This window comes from Aphelocoma coerulescens, unplaced genomic scaffold (assembly GCF_041296385.1).
Source record: "Aphelocoma coerulescens isolate FSJ_1873_10779 unplaced genomic scaffold, UR_Acoe_1.0 HiC_scaffold_75, whole genome shotgun sequence".
Lineage (NCBI taxonomy): Eukaryota > Metazoa > Chordata > Aves > Passeriformes > Corvidae > Aphelocoma > Aphelocoma coerulescens.
The window spans coordinates 1799634-1819986 of NW_027184061.1; the positions used below are offsets into that span (position 1 = coordinate 1799634).

Consider the following 20353-nt stretch of genomic DNA (forward strand, 5'->3'; position numbering starts at 1 on the left):
TGCAGCTGCTGGCAGGAGCTCTCCCAAACCAGCGGTGTCTTAATGGCAATTTGGTTACAAAGGCAGCTCAGTGCCAGTGGGAGAACAGAAAGCACACAGCGAGCCCGAAGGCACCGACGCTGCAGCCAGGGAAAACCTCGACTTACGTGCCAAGTGGGCTAAAAAATACCCCGAATAAGCCACAGAGTACAGAGTGCAAACTGCAGCAACCGCTTGCTGGATCATTTTGGCCGTGCTGCACACGTGGCAGACTGTACCCCTGCAAGCACAGAAGGACACCCGGCAGGGGCTGGGCTGGCTGCTGAGAATGCCTCGGGCAGGAGGATCCTCCGGCAACCAGCGGGCGCCCAGAGCCGCTCTGGACACTGAGGGCTCCGTGCCCACAGCAACGGGAACACGGCGAGGACGCGGCAGCGTTCCCGTGACATCACAGCAGCAGCTCCCGCAAGAACCGCCTGGAAGGTTCGCCTCTGTCACAAAGGAGCACAAAGGATCCTCCCGGGGCACAGCCTGTTGCTCAAAGGATCCAAGAGGAACCCAGAAAATGCAGCAGACCAGGACAGCCCATAGCCAAGCCTGAACAACGAAATCAAAGCCATGCACTGATGCTCCGAATTAGGGGCGGGAGTCGGGAGGCCGCAGGGCTTCCCAAGGAGCCGGAGGCAGCCAACACGCAGGGCTGGGCAAGTCGGGCCGGGAGCAGCGGAGAGCTTTGTTTCCCTTCCCAGCTGAATGGCGGCTCGGGCCGGGCCCGTTCCAGGGCTGTTCCTCAGCTGCGGCTTTCCCCTCACGCAGCCCGGGGGGCGCTGGGAGCGCGGGGCGAGGCTGGGCCGTGTGCAGAGCCCGCCCCTCGCTGCGATTGGGCGGTGCTGCCGTCAGTCGTGGTTCTGGCGCGCTGATTGGTCGGAGCGGGGAGCAGCCCGGGCCCGGAGCCGCCGGCAGGGCGGCCGTGGCGCAGCAGAGGCGCCATTGGCGGAGCGTCTGTGCGGGCCCGGGAGCGGCGGCGGCGGCCGGAGCCCGGTGAGGCGGCGGCGGAGCTCGGAGGCGGCCCCAGCGCAGGTGGGAGCCGCGCTCGGTTCTGGCGGGGCTCGGCGCTGGCTGCGGGCGGAGGGGGCGGCAGGGGGCTGGGGCGGGTTCGTTGTGCCGTGTGGGCGCCGTGTTCGCCCTGGCGTGAGGGCGCTGCGGGAGCGGCTGCCCGCGCTCTCCTTGCCGCTGATGCCTCGGCAGGAGCCGGTGCCGGAGCAGCGCTGGCTCGTCCCGGCTGCTGTGGGTAGGACAGAGGTGGCTGCCCCGTCGGCGGGAGTGTGCGGGAAAGTTCCCGTGGCCAGAGGTTTGTGTCCCCAGAGGAGCCGGAGGAGTCCTGTAAAAGGAACTTTATTCCTGGAGCAAGGGAGAGGCCACGGGGCATTTCCCGTGGGGTCTGTCCAAGTGTTGGAGGACGCAGCCTCCTTTTTATGCCGATTTCGCTGGCCGCATCTCCGTGTCCCTTTCCCCCGTGGCTGAGGTCCTTGGAAGGTACAGACTTCCCGATGCGCCTGCTGCATGTGCCCCTTAATGTGCACCCCCACTTTGTAGAACATCCGATATTCATGGCTCTGTTAAGTTTTATTTCCTTTGTTCTCTGTTTCCCCACTTTTCCTTGGCCATCTCTTTGCCAAGAACACTTTGAGTCATTTAATTTTCCACAACCTCCTGGTCCTTCTGCTGAAAGAGAATCTGATGCCATCCCAGGGTGAAATGTGGCGTTGCTCATGGGAGTGGATTGGTGGGTGAGAAGGTCAGGAGCTGGAGCTGTGTGCTTGGTTATGATTTGGAGGACAGCTTGTAATCTAATGATGCATTGAAATGATTAATGGGTTCTCTGGCACCTGGTATGAATTTGTTCGGGTTCCCAGGGGCTGCTCCATGGTGTTACAGGATTTGTTCTGGTGGCCGTTCATCTTTTCCCCATTTTTGGGCGCTCCCAGAAATGCCAGGGATGCATCAATTGACCTCTTTTCTCTGATTAAATCATCACATCCTTGGATTCCCAAGTGATTCCCAAGTGACCTTGTGGCAGCAAAAGCAGCCCAGTGGTCAAACCCACCCTGTATAACCCAGACAGTGTCAGCAGATGTTGGAGTGGGGAGAGGGATGATTCCCCCCCGCTTTTGTGAGTGAAGTTCTCCCAACATTCTCCGTTTGCTGTTTTCCTTTGCAGCTTCAGGGATTTCTGTTGCAGAGTCCGAGATGCTCAGTGTGGGCTCTGCCTTTAGCGATGCAAATTCCGTCTGTGCAGGGAGGCAGAGCTTGGGGTGAGGGGCAGAGGGAATCAGCCCAATTCCTCTGGCAGGCAAGGAGAGCCTGGGACATTGTGCACACTTCCCGCAGCAGAGTTAATTTTCATTCTAAATCTCCTCTGCTGGCTGCCTGGAAGGAAACTTCTCCTCCGGGGCAGCCATCAGGTGACTCACCTATGGGCCTTCCCCCGCGCCCCCCCAACCCCCATAAGCTGCTCCTTTCCCTTTTTTTTTTCCATGTTTTTTTTTAACTGTTTATGAGTTAAAGGGTCTCCTTTAAAGATCTTCCAGTTTTGCAAAATGTAACCTACAGGTGAACATCGAAAAACCCATTCCAAAATTCTGTCATCACTAACAGCCACGCACACACATACACAAAAAAGCCCCAAAGCAATAAAGATTTTTGCTGCTTCTTGTCCTAAGACTGAAAATTGGCTCTCACACCCCTGGCCCAAACCCAGCTGACAATATCAAAGTAGGATTATTAAGAAAAAGCCTTCTAATGATGTAATCTTGTCACCAAAACTGTGGGAAGAACAAAAACTCTCCAACAACCTTTTTAGTGTATGAGGATCAAGGCTGAAGAAAATGAATACAAAAGCTAAGTTTTTAGCAATATAACATTGAACATTTATTGGTAGAACAAAGGCAAATCACAGCCTGGGGCGCTTGGCAATGTTGCCAGAGGCGCCCTCCATTCATTTTACTGTGGGCTTAAGTACTCTCCTGAACTGTTACATATTCATTAACCCAGAAAGGAATTTACACTTCCCTCCCCTTTCCCCCTGTCCCGTTTCTGCCCCTTCCCCCAGCAGGACACCGCCTCAGTCCTCTGGATCGCTTCAGAACTGCAGACAGGCCCCCTCTCTCCGGTGCCTCCGCAGTCTCCAGCCTCATTTGCAGCTGCCAGTTCCCTTGGGCGGTGTGAGCTCTGATGAGGTAACAATCTTCCTGGGATGCATGAGGTTTATCTTCTTTGTTTCTCTAAGATGTCTTGGTTCCTGGCTCTGTAGTTTCTCAGCTCAAAAGACATTTATTACGGTGTGTTTATTAAGACATTTCTTAACATACTACAACTATTTCGAAGTTACAATTTACCTTAATCTCGTTTGTACTTAACTACATTTTACTTTAACACTATTTCTACATAATCCATCATCACTTGTAAGTGTTAAAATCATATCTGTGAAAGACAACATTTATCATTCACTCATTTATCACACCAGGGTAAGGAATTCACTCATTTATCACACCAGGGTAACGAATTCCAAACATGGATTCCAGGGGAGATAATTGAATATCTGCCCTGGGTCTGGCTCTTCTTCTTGCCAAAGCCAATGGCAGCAGCCGTACCCGTGGCATCTTGGTTTCTCTCAGCAGCTTCAGAAGGTGTTTCTTTATTTCCCCATTCATTCTTTCCACCCGACACGAACTCTGGGGGTGCCAGGGCGTTTGGAGGTCCCACTGTGTTCCTAAAGCAGCCAGAACAGCCTGAAGGATCTTTCCTGTAAAATGAGTTCCTCTGTCTGAGTCTATTGCTTCCACAATCCCATCTCTTGGAATTGTTTGTTCCAAACATGCCTTAAGAACTGAGGCAGGGATTGCTGAAGCAGTTGGAAATGCTTCTGCCCCGCTGTGAGCTGCCATGCTGTTAGCAGAAGATATTGAAGCCTTCCTGCTCAGGGCATTTCAGTGCCAGGCTCTTCCAGGCACCCCAAGCTGGGCCCTTTGAGCTGAGCATGCGGGCGCTGAGCTGCGCTTTGTCTCCTTCCCTTTCCTTAAGAGCAGCGTGTCTTGTCACTCTTTTCCCTTCTGCTGCCCTTGCAGACCCATCCCTAAACACCTTTTCTCCCTCAGGCCAGGGAATGTCTGGTCAATCTCTCCTAGGCCGGCTCTGGAGCTCTGTCACTTGACTGCAGCCATGGGTTTCTTGCCAGCCCCGTGTCCAGGGCCGTTCAAACAGGAGGCTGGGTTCAACCCTTGCCCTGTCCTCAACTCTGAATCCTCCTGTTCCATCCAACAAGTTTCATTCTGTAAGAACCCAGCGCTGCTCATCCATTTAGAGGCTCCTTTGGTTAACAAAGCTTTACCTTGATGCCAGGCTTAAACAATGAGAGATTCTGCTGCTGTCAGTTTTCAGGCCTCAGTTCCCATTAAAGCCGGGGCTGCACAATTCTGCAGACAATGAGGCCACTCTCTGGCCACTGGGTTGAACATTTGAGCCCAGGAATTCCTTTGGCATGGCCCTGATTAACATCCACATGCAATTCAAATGGTTTTTCCCTGTGTGGGAGGGCCAGGGCAGGAGGCTCAGTTAATCTGCTTTTGAAGCCTTGAAAATTGTGCTTTCCTTCTGGTGTCCATGATGGGGTTTCTTGCCTGGCAGGAGAGGAGAGTTGTAGGGAGAGATGCCTGGCTCCAGAAGCGCTGCCTTTAGCAGGGACTCAGTAAGAGGCTGTAACCCCTTCCTTGCCTCCCTTGGAACAGGGTATTGCTTTTAGACACCACTTGTCCTGGATGCTTCAGAGGAATTTGGAGAGGCTCCATATCTGATTTTCCCTATTTCCCTGGGGCTGCCCACACTTCTGGGTTCCCTTCAGCAGAGGCCTTTGCAGACATTTGACACCAAGGTCCAGCAGCATTAGCCTCTGTATCTCCTTTTACAATATGAATTTGCATTCCCACTTCAGCCACCAAATGCCTTCCCAGTAAATTATAATCACAATTAGGAACAAACAGAAATTGATGCGCTTCAAACCCATCCCCCACATCTACTGATAGTGGTTGAATAAAACACACCTGCTTATCTTTCCCACTTATTGCCTGAATAATGGAAGAACTTCTTGACCATTTCCCCCCTTAGGTGTCAGATTCCGAGTGGATCGAGAGGCCCCTGTGTCCATCAGGAGCGGCCTCGTCTCGATCCGGACGCGCCCTGAATGTTCTCAAGGGCTCTGGTGCGGTGGGTCCCTGGTCTGCTGGGAGCTCTGCCAGCCCTGACAATCCATGTCCATGTGGGGTGGACTTGCTGGTGCTGAGGGTGCTGCTGTCTGTGCTTGCAGTGTCCTTCTGGCCTGCAGATGGACCCCTGATTCCTTGCCAGGGGCTGTTTGGGTGGGCTCTGCCGTGCCGAGGAGGGCAATGCCTGTGCCAGGTGCTTGTGGCCGCCGCCGTCCCCTGGGTGCTGGGGCCCCCTTGGGCCCTGCGGTTCATCCCTGGGGGGCTGTAGAAACTCTGCCATGGCCTTTGCCTTCACCTTGGCCTTTTGCTCATCCCTTCTTGCATTGCCCTGCTGAGCCTTTCTGGCCAAGTGCTGCAGGGGCTTCTTGTGCCTCTCCTGCAGCCCCCTCAGTGCCTGTGGGTGCTCATCCTCTGACAGCTGCTGAGCTTTCTGCAAAATCATTCGTTTCTCCAGTGACCCAAACAAGATCAATGAAAGAAAATCCTGATCCTTCCACATCCCACAGCCTCCTGGGGGCCGGGGGCCACTGCCGGCCCTGCCCGGGGGGTGTTGGGGTCAGGCAGTGCCCGGCGCTGAGCCCCGGCTGCCCCACAGCCCCAGCCCGGCCCCACAGCTCCCCACAGGCCCCCAGCCCGTGCTGCCCTGTCCTGCAGCTCCCCACCACAGAGAAACACCTGAAATACTGAGCTCCTTTTTCTTTCCTGTCCTGGAAAGCAGGGTATATAAAGGAGCTGGAGCTGGCTGTGAGGATAAGAGGGTTTTGGCCCTTTTGGAGGATAAGATAAGGGAAGGTACTGGAAAACATTCAAATTCTCAGTATTTTTCTCTTCCTCCTCTTTTCCATCTTCCTTTTCCTTTCTTACCCCATAGATTCCTCCTGCTGCTGTTTGCCCTAACCATGTTCCTGCACACTCCCTTCAGCCAATCCCTTCCCAGCACACCAACACCATCCGTCCCCTGTTGCTGAGACCCCTTCTCGACTTCCCTTTTTCCCCCTGCTGGCTGTCCATGTCCTTAATTAGCTCTGGGAGAATGTGCAAACTGCCTCAACATTGTCCCCTTTTGTATAGGACACGATGTCCATGGTTCTGTTCAGGCTTTGTTGTTGTTCTGGAAGTTGAGGAATTGAGCAGGAGCTTGGCTGAGCAGCAGTGTGTGTCAGTCAGTGCCATTTTGTGGAGCTGCTGGTTTGTGCTGTCACTTGCTTGTGTGCAAGTGCGTGTGGCTGTGTCCGAGCAGATTCAGAGCATGTGTTTGTAAGGAGGCGTTGGTGTTGTTGGTTCGCTGGGGGTGCCCGGTTTTCGGGACATCCCCCCTGGAGCAGGGTGTCCCCCCTTGGTGCAGGCGCGGCCCTCAGGCAGCGCTCAGCCAATCAGAAGGCGCGGCGCTGGTGACTCAGCAGTTGCCAGGCAGAGCCGCAGCGCCCGGCGCTCCCCAGCTGGAGCCCACGTGTGGCCCGGCCTTGGCGCCCCCCGCCAGGGGAATTTGGGGAGGTGGGAGGGGGGGAGCGCCAAGGCCGGGCCGGGCCGTGCTGTGCTGGCAGAAGTGGCTGCGGCGGGGGCCGAGTGCGGGCAGGAGCGGCCGAGAGCCCAGCGCTGCCCCAGCCCGAGCTGCCGCAGCTGCATCGCTGCTCGTGCTGTGCGATCCGAGAGCTCTGGGGGGCAGAGCGAGCCAGGGCTGGGTGCTGGGCCTGGGGGGAGCAGGAGAAAGGCTGGAGGAGCAGGGCTGGAGACCAGAATGGTGAAACGATGGACGTGGGAGCAGCAGGTGGGATTCTGCAGGAGAAGGAGTAGTGTGAGGTAGAGGAGTGTGAGGAAGAGTAGGGACACAAGAGGAGGAGGAGGAGCAGGAAGAGGAGGCACCGCAAGGTTCCAGCACTCGCTGTATCTGCAGCCTCCCCCCAGCCCCAGGAGCGTTGCCTCCCCCCATCCAGCAGGTGATCAGGGAGGGGGATCCACGATTTTCCCCGTGGGTGAATCTTGGTGTTTCTGAGGTTTCTTGGGCTCCATGTTGGTGCTTTGGTATTTTTGTGGGGGCTGAATATTTATATTTTGGAGGTGGTTTTGTCTGAATCTTGACGTTTGTGGGAGTTTTTTTTCTGTGTGTTGACGTCTGGGGGACTTTTGGTCTGAATCTTGGTGTTTTGGAGGTTTTTACAGACACAAGATGCGTGGCGATGGACAAGGGCAGGTGGAACCCCCAGCCCAAGGCGCTCACCCCTTGTTTTTTCCCCCCAAACCAGGATTTGTCATTCCCAAGGCGTGGCCGTATGGAGGAGGAGGAAAAGGCCCAGAGATGGTGCACGAGGAGGGGCTGCAAACGCAGCCCAGAGAGATCCAAGGAGGAAAGAGCCCCCCTGTTCCGGGAAGGCAGCCGGAGATCCAGGGGGAGCTCGGAGCTGGGGGAAAAGCCTCAGGGTGGGGAGAAGCCCCACAAGTGCCTGGAATGTGGGAAGGGCTTCAGCTACAAATCCCATCTGAGGATACACCAGAGGATCCACACGGGGGAGAGGCCCTATCAGTGCTTCAAATGTGGGAAGAGCTTCGGGTGGAGCTCCACCCTGAGGGCACACCAGCGCACCCACACTGGGGAGAGGCCCTACGAGTGTTCTGAGTGTGGGAAGAGGTTTCAGACCAGCTCCGATCTCCGCAAACATCAGCGCATTCACACGGATGAGAGGCCCTTCCGCTGCCCCGACTGCGGGAAGGGCTTCAAATACAACTTCACCCTCATCAGGCACCAGCGCATCCACACTGGGGAAAGGCCCTACAAGTGTCCCCAGTGTGGGGAGAGCTTTGGGCAGAGCTCCAGCCTGAGGGCACACCAGCGCATCCACACCGGGGAGAGGCCCTACGAGTGTTCTGAGTGTGGGAAGAGGTTTCGGAGGAGCTCCGATCTCCTCAGACATGAGCCCATTCACACGGATGAGAGGCCCTTCCGCTGCCCCGACTGCAGGAAGGGCTTCAATCAAAACTCCCACCTCATCATCCACCAGCGCACCCACACCGGGGAGAGGCTGTATGAGTGTTCTGAGTGTGGGAAGAGGTTTCATACCAGCTCCCACCTCCTCCTACATCAGCGCATTCACACGGATGAGAGGCCCTTCCGCTGCCCTGACTGTGGGAAGGGCTTCCAACGCAACTCCACCCTCATCACCCACCGGCGCATCCACACCGGGGAGAGGCCCTACGAGTGTCCCCAGTGTGGGAAGAGCTTCTCACACAGCTCCACCTTGACCCAACACCAATGGAGGCACCACTAAGGGAAGCCCTGCGAGTGCCCCGAGTGCGGGAAGAGCTTCGTGCGCTGCTCCAGCTCCATCCCCCGTGGGAGGATCGGCGTTGGATGATCCCCAGTGACCCCCGTGGGGCAGAGCCCTGGTGACCCCCGTTCCGGGTGATCCCTGCTGGGTGGGGGGAAGGTGTTGGAGAGATTTCTTTGCCTTCTCCTTGTGCTGCTGGGATTTGGTTGGTAATAAATTCCCTCCCTGTGCCCAGGCTGGCTCTGTTGTGCCCCTGCTGGTGCTCTAACACTGTCCTCATCATTAATTGTGTTCTTCCCTGATGAGGGAGACGTTCAGATTTTTTCTAGGAGAAAAAACAAGTCGAATGTGACTTCATGCTTCTCAGCCTCCTGGTACGTGTTTATTAATTGTTATCTAAGGAGTAGAAGCCCCTGGCATGGCTTAGACATAGCACAGAGCAGACAATCCAGCAAGAAGACAACTTATCAAGATTTCACAGCCTTTTTACAGGTAAATTACCCAATGAAAGCTTAAAACACAAGGTATTTTCACTTTTTTACCCATGTCCAACAAGTTCCTAAATCACGTAGACAGGAACTGCGGAATTCTGTATCCAATCATCCCAAACCACTATTGCTGCAAAATATGGCGTTAGTGAAGAAGGAGAAAGAAGCTTTTAACTACAACTTATTCTGCATTTTGAGGTTTTCTACTTCTATCTCTTTGCTATGCAAATAGACCTAAAAACTAAATTTTTCACCCTGTGCTAATATCACGCAGTATTCTGTCACCTAATTCACACCATTGCAGATTCAAGTTCTTCCCAGAGGCTAGGCAAATTTTCCCGTGGACAAAGGTCAAAGCCTGTACTGTCCAGAAGGGTAAAACCTTTCAAAACAGGCAGAGAAATATTCCCTGCATTCTAGGTTCCCATACATTTGATGACTCATAGGGGTTTTTTTCCCTTTGCTTTCTGCCAGGTAGGAGCAGCTGTGTACTTGGTAATCAGCTTACTCTGCCTTTGCTTAACCACTGCGCTCTCGCTGTGTTCTGGCTGAGGGGGGAAATGCTGCATTTTTCTGCTGTTTGTTTTCTGTGTTCAGTCTACAAAAGCCAGTTTTACCAAGCCCTTGAAATAGCCAGAATATTTAAATAGAGCACCGAAGTAAAAGGAGGGCTGTAGAACTGCTGTAAATAATCCTTTCCCCCCCTCTGTGGTCACTTTCTCTGAACATGGTAATTCTGGACAGTATTGTAAGAGCACAGAGGCAACAAAAGCAGGTGGTTACTGTAGTTTCAGTAAATGAAGCCAGTTTTACTTGGCTGAAGGTGTTTTCTAATTTCTGTCCTCTTGCCTGATATTCATGAAGGGCCTTTCTGAGCGCATTGAAGTCCTGACTGTTTCCATGTAACATTTGATCTCTTTTACCTATAACATCACAGGGACCATCTCTGATGTTTTTAAGTACATCCTTAAGCCCAGGGTTTTATTGCCACTGTGGCTGACTCAGATCTGTGGAGGAGCACAAGCACTTTCCTTATGCTTTGTCCAGAGAAGCTGGGGCTGCCCCCGGATCCCTGGCAGTGTCCATGGCCAGGCTGGGTGGGGCTGGGAGCAGCCTGGGGTAGTGGGAGGTGTCCCTGCCCAGGGCAGGGGTGGCACTGGATGGGCTTTAAGGTCCCCCCAGCCCAGTGCATGATTCTGTAATTGAGTGATCAACAGCACCTGTAGCTGTGGGCAGAGCTGGGTTCACTTGAAGTTCAGGAAACAAAGCAGCAGCCACAGCTTCCTCGTGCCCAGCCGGGGCTGTGCTGCGGGAAATTAACGGGAATTGCAGAGGAAGTGATTCGATGCCATTTCCAGGGAGCTGCAGTATGTCTGTGGTCATGTGGGGGGATGATGGTGAGGATGAACCTGTGTTATGATCAAACAGACACTTGAAGATGCGAAAGGGGTTCCGTTTGCTGTTATTTCATTAAATGAGCATCTGTTGCATCCTTGTGATTTTAAAGCTGACTTTACAGTGCTTAAATCTGAATTTTCTTTGCAAATGCCATAAAGCAAACCTGTCTCCTTGTCCATCTGGGGCTTCTTCTGTTGTGAGATTTTAATGCCTTTTGTGTAAAACTTGCTGTGTCCTGCCCTAATACCTTGCCAGGTCTGTGGCAGCTGATTTGGTGGCTGTGCATAGCTGTGATCCGAAATGGAATTCCTGTCACTCGAGGGCTTCAGGAGGAAGATTACCCAGCAGCAGCCTCCCCTGCACCAGGATGAAGGACCTGCACAAACTTCTGCCAAACAGAAATTGCAAGAGATGGCCTTTGCAGTATCTGCAACAGTTTCTTTTGCTCAATGTTTAATACTGAAGCCTGAAAAGGGCAGAAGGGTTTTTGCAGAGCGTAAGGGCTGCCAGCAGAATCCCCAGGTGGGTCTGTGCATTCTGTCATTGCCAAATGCACGTGGATGTGCTTTGTTCCCGTTCCTGGTGTTGTGGAGCAGAGTTTGAAATGATCTATTTTAGTGTGTGCACATAAGTGCAGGTACCAGTCAGTGTTCAGGGAGAGGGCTAAAAATTACAGCTTAAATCCTTGATTTAAACTCCATGGAAGTTTCATGAAACTTGCATGGCTTTCTGAGAGCAGAACTACAAAATGCTTGAAAAACAAAGTGCGAGACAAGTTTAGTGGTTGAGGTTTGTTAAATTCTTCTTTCCACACCCCTGTGCCTTGTTCTGAACCTCCCATCAGGAGTTTGGCATCAGGGAAGACAAAGGTGACATTTTACAAGGTCTCTGACTCTCAGGAGATGTGGCCAGTGGGGCTCTGGGGTTTGTTGTGTTTGTGTTCTTTTTTCTTTTCCCAGCCCTTATCTCCCGGCTGCCTGATGGCAGGAATTTACTGCAGAGCTCCGAGCCCTGCCCTGCTGGCCCAGGCACAACCTGGAGTAACACTTTAAACCCTGAGGAGCTCTGTAGTAGTTGGCAGATTCTTGTGGGAGAGGATTTTTGTGCAGAAGCCATGCCCAAAAATATTTTTCAACTTTTAAAAAGGCATTCATTATAAATTCAGTTTTAATCAGAACTGGTGTTTACTGTGGCATCACTGCAGTGTTTCCTCTCTGGAATTGCTGAGGTTTTTAGCTCATGGCTTGAGTTCTTCAGTTTGGGAAAGCAGAAGGCCTTTGGCTGATCTTTTTTAGTTACTTTGGTAGCTGAAGAGTGTGTGTACATATCCACACAAATACATACACTTAATAGATATAGGAAAAGCAGTGTTTGGTTGGAGCACTAAGCATCTGTTGTGCTTCAAATTCAATTAGCAACTCACCATCTTCGTAAGAACACCCAGGACTGTTCACAGTGAGTGAGTATTTAATTTTATGAAGGTGCACACCTGGGGTGTGTGTGGGCATGTGAATCCAGGACATACTTGGACTTTGCTAATTGTGTGCTCCTCATACTGTGTTAAACCCCAGAGATTTTAGTATTGCTCTGTACTGTGCATCGTGACTTTGGCATTTCTGAGCTGTTCATTTTGGCAGTAGTGCTGGGTTTTGATCATTTTTTCAGTATTTGAATTGGCACCTAGAACCAAGAGGAATAAACAATCCCAACTATTTTAAACTACAGCTATGATTTGTTTTTTAAGATTGGATGAAAGTCAGCTTAAACCTCCTTTGTGCCAACACTGGAATAGCAAGTAAGAAAAGAATTACCCTTTATAAAACAGTGACTGTAAAGAATCTGCAAGTGAATTGTTTTGATTAATTGGTACCACCTTGAGCTGATGGGACTTTGTATTAAAATTGATTCCTTACTGTAGGGAACAGATTTTTCCTTGATAGGTGGTGGTGTGACTGCAACAGTGCTTTTGCTTTAGAAAATTGTCTGTGTCGTTGTCTTTCATGCTCTCTGTAAAATGCCAGCATAATTTGGTGTTAATCCACCTGGATTTTTTCTTATTTTCTTGCTCCATAAGAAAAGACAGAGCAACTGGAATGGTGATAAACACGAGAGAGGTGATGGGAGGTGGGAGCAGGGAGCTGGAGCAGGACAGGCAGAGCCCGTGGGGTTGATGCCTCCTCAGGGAGTTCATTGGTGATAAAACGTTTGGAGGAGTGGCTGATCCCCTGAGGGCTGTGCAGCCTCAGAGGGACCTGGACAGGTGGGAGAGATGGGCAGAGAGGAACCTTTGGAAATCCCACAGAGGCAAAGGCACATCCTGCACCTGGGGAGAACAACCCCAGGCAGCAGCACAGGCTGGGGCGACCCGTGGGAAGCAGCTCTGTGGAGAAGGGCTGGGGTGCTGGGGCAGGAGTGTGTATGAGTCCAGGGGTGGAATTTCAGAAATCAGGTGTCCTGTCTGAGACTGAAGGCTTTGGAGAGCTGCAAAGACAGCCAGAACAGTTGCAGCTATAAAAGCCAACAGAGAACAGTTCTTGTGGTACAGAGAATGAGTGTTAAAGTCAAAGGCAGGATAGGAAATAATGTGAATTAGGGAAAAGAGATGGCCCTGGTCTCCTCTGTAGGTATAAGCCTACACTAATTTTGGTTGTTTTGAGTTTTCCACCCAGATCTTCCCCTATGTCAAAATTTGGCTTTAAGAAATGCCGTTTTTACCTCTGGCTAGAAGCCAGGTGGACACTTGTGAGGGAAACTGGTGCCAGGACAGGAAAATCCCACCAAGGGCTGCTATTTCCAGTTGAAAGGTTGGTTAGACTCAAACACTGAGGAGGCTTTACACAGTCTGTGGGGAGGGAAAGGAATGATTCAACAGTGTTTCCAGTGAAGAAAGTTATTAACTGTTCCTGGCCTTGTCCCTTCATCTTGGGGGAGCAGCTGTTCAAATCCAAGCAGGCCAAACCTGAGCAGCTCATCTAAGCCAGGTGGCATGAAAGGAACTTCGGTGTGCAGAAGAAAATAAGTTTTGTCTCTGGGCGAACAGCTCGGTGCAGGGTTTATCTGCGGCTCTGCGCTCCCGCGGAGCCCGAGAGCAGCCGGGTGCTGATAACTATCAAAGAGAGCTGGGGTCGGGTCAGGCAGCCTGTTCCTAACCCAAAATACAGCATTTAGCCCAGATGAGAACCTGAGATGGGGCTTTGGGATCGCAGCCTGTGATCATTGTGTCTTGTACAGCACTCCTGAGATATTCAGAATTTGTGCTTTTGCTGCTGAGCCTGATTCCCGGCAGGCTGGGGCTGGGTGGAGCAGGGAATGCTGAGGGGGCCAGGACTCCAAGGCTGTTTGGGAATTCCTGTTCAACCCTGCCAGCCTGGCCTGGAGCTGCACACCCCAATCCTCCCACACTGAAATGAATCAAAGCTGTTTAGTCTGACTGAGCAACCAGCATTCCTGGGGTCAAATAAAAATTCTCTGTGATGCAGATGCAGCAGTTCAGCCCTAAGTGCCCAGCTTGCTTCAGGTCTCCAGAGCTCACTTTTTTGTGCAACATCAGCTTTTGAAAAGTCAAAAAGAGAAAAGTAATTAATAGATAATAACTAGATTCATAAAAAATCAAGACACTGAAATAACACAGTTTTATTCCCGATACCCAGCAGGCAAAAGTTTTTTAAGGATCTGCTGGAGCTTCAGCTGTTTTCCTACTTAGTCCTGCCGAGGATGTGTCCAAACCCTAAATATGTTCGTCTGCAAAAGGGTGACACAGGGTTTTTCCTGTTGTTAAGACCTGGAAGACTTTGAGGTTTATAAATATAAGGGGGAGTAATTGCAATTTGCTGTACTGTATTTATATTGGTGCTTTAATAAGTAGTAAGTCATTTAATAAGTAATAAAGTAATAAAATTACAGATGGACATGATAGGAAAATAACTTGCTGCAGGAAAAATTCCTCAGGACAGCTGGTTATTCCCAATATCTACCGCTGTAATTGAGTAAGGAGAAATGGACAACAAGCCATGTCTGATTACCAACATGCTGATGTTGTGCTCTCTTCCCCAGTCTGCTCTCAAAAGATCTGGGACTGACAAAGATGAAGGAATTTGAAGAGCTGTTCTGGTTATTTCAGAGGAAGTTTAAAATGGAGAAGGGATTGGGGTGATTAGGAGGCTCTCATTACCCATCATTTTCAGTGCTGCCTTTTGTAGCAAAAATGACAAATGTGCCCTGTTGGTGTTGTGTTGGTGTTTAGATTTTCTGAGTCCCTCAGCCCTGAGCTGGGTTCCCATCCTGGTGGAACTGTCCTGCCTGGTGCTTGCAGGATGCCCTGGAACAAACCCTCTGCCCCACCATCCACAACGAGCAGAAGGGCATGAGGACAGTGCTGCGAGGATGGGCAAGGAGGGGCACTTTGCTTGGGGAGAGTGGGGCAGGAGAGGCCTTCAGTGGCCTGGCAGAGATACTCCGAGTTTTTGTTGGTTTCCATACAACAAAAGGCTTCCCCTTCCCTCAGAGATACGGAGTGATGCTCTTTGCCAGCTCCTCCTTTCTCTCCTGCCTTCCTTTGCCTGCTCTTTTTCCCTCCCAGTGTTTCCCTTTGCCCAGTGCAGCTCCCAGCCATAGACCCTCCCCTGATGTTTTTTTTTCCCCAATCCAGGGGCTAAAGCAGCCCTGGATGAAGTTGTGGAGGCTGGAAGTGAAATGTCACTGTAAGATCTTGCTCCATTTGGGTTTCAGTCCCTTCAGAGCTTTGCCTTCAAGGGCAGGGACATCTTTTCCTCGCTGGGAACTGGAATTCCAGCCCATTGCAGTGTGTGCCATGGATCCCAGAGGGGCATTCCCGAGGCTCCCAGGCTGCTGGTCCTGCCGTGCCTCCCAAGGGAGCTGTGCAGGGCCAGGGGACAAGGTCCAGTAGCTGGGAGGGCTCCCAGAGTAGACAGCAAAGGCTGCTTTGCTGCACATTCTCCAGCTGGAAGCAGAGGGAAGAAGGGAAGGGAGTCCCGGACAGAATCCCGGCATGCTTGTGGCTGGAAGGGACCCTGCCCATGGGTTAGGATGCCAAGAGGGAGAGACACCTGTGCAAGGTGCACCTTCCCAGGGAAGGTGCAAGTGAGACCATATGAGGGCAACAAACGGATTTTATTGGACATGCATTTTATTGAACAACGAATGGGAGGGATGGGATTTTAGAGGATGTGTGGATGTGTATTTTAATTTGATATTCTTCTTATTACTATTTCCTATTTCCTCTTCTTCATCTAAGTCTTCTTCTTTTCCTTCTTTTTAATTAGTTCTACTACTCTTGCTTCTTCTTCTTTGTCTTACTCTTATTCTTCTTATTACTATTTTAATTTTTCTTCTTATTTACTACTACTATTTCTTCTTCTTTATCATATTCTTCTTATTCTAATTAATCTTATTCACTTGTTATGCTTATTCTTTTCTTTTTCATATTCTTATTGCTTACTACTATTTCTTCTTCCTCTTCTTCTTCTTCTTCCTATGCTCTTATTATTCTTATTCAACTTACTATTTTTATTAATATTCTATTCCTTTTTCTTCTTCCTCCTATTTACTACTGCTATTTCTTCGTCATCACAATATTCCTATTCCTATTCTTTTTTCCTGTATGAGGAGTTTTTCTTAATTTTTGTTTGTTTTTTTTTTTTTTTTAACCCATTACTATTTCTTAAAGTCAACTTACATTTGTTGAGTCAATGTCCTGCAGCCATGTCCGTTGCCTTTGGTGCCACCAGGGGAGGTTCAGATTCAATATCTGAAGCAGTTTTTCCTTGGCAGAGGCGTGAGGCACTGGAAGAAGTTTTCCAGGGCGGTGGTGGAGTCCTTGTCTCTGCAGTGTTCAGGAGCTGTGCAGATGTGGCCCTCGGGGACGCGGTTTCGGGGCGACGCTGGCTCTGCCAGGGTGCCAGTGGCAGCGGGTGCCCGGCAGGGTCTCTTGGTGACTCTCTGGGCTTCCCCGCCGAGCGCGCCGGCACCGAGCGCGCTCCTCGGGCGCTGCTTGGGGCCGGCCACGCCGGTGACTTTGGGCACCGGGGAGACGCCCCCGGCACGGCCCAAAGCAGCCGGGGCAGCTCAGGCTGCGGGGCCCGTCCAGGCCGAGGCCGCCCCGGGCCGGGCGGGCGCTACTCCCGCGTCCGCGGCGCCAGGCAGCGGCAGCGGAACAGCGCCCGCAGCGCCCGCAGCGCCCGCCTGAGGCGGCCGGGCCGCTTGCTGGGGGCAGCCGGCTGGGCAGCCGAGGGGCCGCGGGGGCTGCGCGGGGCAGGCCCCGGCTCCTGCCAGGCCAGCACAGGACAAGCTGCGGGTCCCGTGGCGGCTCGGCCTCGCAGGGCAAAAAGCGAGGCACAGAGCGGCTGCCGTGCCCGGCGCTCGGCCCAGGCCTCCCGAGGGACGGGCGCCGGGAGCCCGTCTGCCGCAAGAGCTGCCAGGCTTCGGCGCCCGCCTTCTTCGCGCAGCTCGAGGACGCCGAGTCCGTCCCAGGCGGCGGCCTTCGGCAGCGAGGGCGGGACCCCGAAGCTGAAGATGCACGTGTATTGCCAGGTGCTCTGTGTGAGGTCTCTGTCGCTGCCATCTTCCTCTATGGAAACCTCTCGGTAGATGTACTCTTCCCACTCATTGAGCTCTGCGTGGCACGGCTCTGGCTCGATGCCGTCATCCCCGTCAGAGGGGTCTTGGGAGCTGCTGACCTCTCCTTGGGACAGCTCTGGCTTTGCCGCACCTTGGCACTCTTGGGACAGCTCAAGCTGGGTGTGGTATCGGCAGTCTTCATTGTCTCCAGCTGAGGTCCGCTCCTCGCTCCCTTTCTCTGCCAGGAGTGACCCCCTGTCTGCCTCCTGGCCCCTCACCCTTCCTTCGCCCTGCTGGGACAATTTTGGGTCATTCCCCTCTTCTTCCCCTTGGGGCAGCTCCTGGACTTTCACTCTCTGTTCCCACTGGTAGAGCATTTGCTGTGCCCCATCTCCCCACTGCACGCTCACACCCATCTTCCACGGGTTCAGCCCTTGGCGACTCCACACTCCGCACAGGGACACGTCCTGCACTGGCCCTGCTGGTACCCACTGGGACAACTCACGGCCTGTCGCCTCTTCCCACAGGCGAAGCTCTTGGGGCCGAGTGTCTCTCCCCTGGCAAGGCTCCTCATCCATGCCAGGTTTCCTCTCCGCCTCCTTGATGACAAAGGGCCCCTGCTCCTCTTCAGTGTCTCTCTGGGGCCTGACTGAGGCACTCTCTGCCCCCACCAAGTGCCAGCTGAGGGTCTGGTCTTGCAGCCCACTGGGCACAGGGGTGGCTGGCTGGGAGGAGTTGGGGTTTGCCTTGTCCTCTTCCATCTCTGAGGTCCTGTAGCACAGAAGGATCACGGGAGCTGCTTCCTTCTGCGAGAGTGGCTCTCACTGGACTGGGCATTCCAAGGTTCTGTGCCCCTTAGATACCCTCGGCCAGGGCTCTGTGATGTCACAAGGGTCTCTGGGCACCCCCATGTTCCGCATGGCCAAGGGCCCTGACATCACGCACCTGTGTCCCAAAGGGCTGTACCCGGCGCCCCTTCAGCAGCCGAGCCTGCACTGAGCAGGCCCTGGACTTGGGCACTTGTAGCCCCTGGCCTCTGTGAGGCTTTGGCCACGGTCCCACTCAACAGCCCAATCCCCACACTGCAGAGCCCTGGCTTTGGCGGGTGGGCTACTCAGGGCATGAGCCATTGGCCAGATGGCCGCAGCCAGGGACTTGGGGGCATTGGCTCCATGTGCAGCTGCAGGCCGGGGACAAGGGGTGTCCCTCAGGGCTCTGCCTTGGCCCTGGGGCTCTTTAGTGGCGTCCCCGATGACACAGGCAGGGGCTCGAGCTCCCCCTCAGCACGTTTGCAGGGGACGGGCAGCTGAGCGTGGCAGGGGCACCATGGCCGGATTTGGCCGTGCACAGAGACCTGGGCAAGCCTGAGAAGTGGCACAACGAGAACCTTACGAGGCCTCACAAGGCCAAGTGCCGGGTGCTGCACCTGGCCTGGGGCGATCCCCAAGTCCCGGATTCATCCAGGCCGGAAGAGACCTTCATATCCCTCAGTTTGGCGCTGCCTCCCTGGCCGCTCCCACCACCTCCAGAAGCAGCACTGGCTGGGCCTTGGGGTTTCTGGTGCCCTTGCCCACTTCCAGCAGGGCTGGTGTAGTGGGTTGACCCTGAGTTGATGGACAGTCTTTTAGACTAATGATGCTTCTCTCAATTTACATCTTTAGACCATACGGAAAGCTGGGAATTCCTTTTGTTCCAACTTGCCTGCCGGAAGATGGAAGGGAACCTTGGAGGCTCCGGGCCCCGCCGGGTCAGGGCCCCTGCACCCCCTCCTTTCCCAACGCCGCAGCACAGACCCTGTGTCACTGCTGGGGGGGAACTGTCCCAGAGCCGCAGGCAGCTAAAGCCAGCCATGGAGTGCCACACAGCTAAACCCATCCGGCGCGGCTCCCTGGCACCGGCGGGTCCCTCTCCTCTCCACGCGGGGCCGGCGGAGCCAGCGGGAGCCGGCGGAGCCTCCTGTCTGCAGCCAGCACACTCCGCGCTGAACTGAAGAGGACACCACGCAGCCAGCAGCACAAAGGGAGCCAGGCTTTCTCCACCGTAGAGCCCGAACAAGAACACTCTTCAACGTGGCGGCTTCGGAGCCAGAGAGAAGAGAAAGTGAGTCCTGTGGGACGGAGCTGGAAATGGCGACGGGAGAAAAGAGGGCGGGGCCGCGATTCTCGCGCGCAGCTTAAAAAACTTCCTGCAGGCCGTGGTAAGAAACTGTAATATCACAAACTGTTTGTCTCTTTGATCCATTTGGAGTACTTGGAGGGATGGAAAGTTCACCTGTGGCCCATGAAATTTATGAAAAGTGCCTATGCCAGGCTATATAGAAGTATTGAGAGGCTTTTAGAGACCTCCTGTCACAAAAAAAACCCCTTTGTGTTCAGGCCAAAGTAATTCATCCTTAAAAAGATTAATAACCCCATGTGAAGGCCCATGTCTGGCAGTGTGAAGGAACGGTGAGATTTTTCAGGGCAGAGATGTTTTACACCACAGCAGATTGTTTCTTTCCGGGCGGGTCTGCTGTTGGTGACACTTTGGGAACCACGTGATGCAGAAGAAAACCCTTTTTTCCTTAAGCATAACAAAGAGACTCTTCAAGAACTGCAACACTGACCAAAATCCCAAGTTCTGCTTCCTTTTTCGAGTTGGGTAAAAGGAGGGAAGTGCTGGAAGAGAGGGGTTTGCTTGAATTTCTTGTTATTTCTTTTTACTTTTAATTCTGTTGGTAATAAACTTTTTCTTTGTACAGCAACTGTTTAAGTTTGAACCTGTTCTGCCTCGCAGCTCTCTAGTTTTCCTCAATATTTTCTTATTTTCCACTTATGAAAAATAACAGATTTCATGTGCTTGACGCTCAGCTGCGTCAAACCACGACAGCCAGAGCCCTGGTGCCCTCCGTCTGAGTGATCCATGTTTGGATCCAGTGTCCTGGGTTTGCATGGCCAGGCTTTGGAAATAGGGGGCCTCCAGGGGTGGCTTCCATCAGCAGCTTCCAGAAGCTTCCCCCGTGTCCGGCTCCTGTTCTGCCCCGCCCCTGAAGGCGAGGGTGACCCAGGGTCTGGTTCATGGCTCCCCTGGGGCAGATTAGAGTGAAACAACAGTGAAAGATCTGTGTTTATAAATATATCTCCGTAGGGTTTATTTCAGAACAGTTTGGTTACTGTGTGAAGGGGGTTTGGAGCCCTTTTGGTTACCATCCCCAGTAATATTAAAAGCATAAAAGTAACACTTAGGAAACGTGTAAGGGCAAAGAAAGTATGAGAGTAGAAGGATACACAGTCAGCAGCCCTGGATCAGCAACAAAACTTTTGGTTTTGGTTGTTCCAATGTCGCTGTCCTTGGTGTAAGTGATGGTCCCAGGCTGGATCCCGTGGGGGCTGGGGAAGCCCCGGAAACT

General features: G+C 52.8%; 1 protein-coding gene across 1 annotated transcript; it reads left to right on the plus strand.

Annotated features, from left to right (window-relative positions):
• The first annotated feature begins 948 nt into the window (after nt 1-948).
• On the plus strand, nt 949-8696 carry LOC138102442 (zinc finger protein 3-like). The gene is made up of 2 exons (XM_069000154.1): nt 949-1059; nt 7484-8696. The coding sequence occupies exon 2, from the start codon at nt 7511-7513 to the stop codon at nt 8501-8503; it is 993 nt and encodes a 330-aa protein (XP_068856255.1). The 5' UTR covers nt 949-1059; nt 7484-7510; the 3' UTR covers nt 8504-8696.
• Nucleotides 8697-20353: the final 11657 nt, after the last annotated feature.

Bases quoted from the DNA above. Each gene is read 5' to 3' on its own strand.
- LOC138102442 (XM_069000154.1), top strand. From the start codon at position 7,511: ATGGAGGAGGAGGAAAAGGCCCAGAGATGGTGCACGAGGAGGGGCTGC.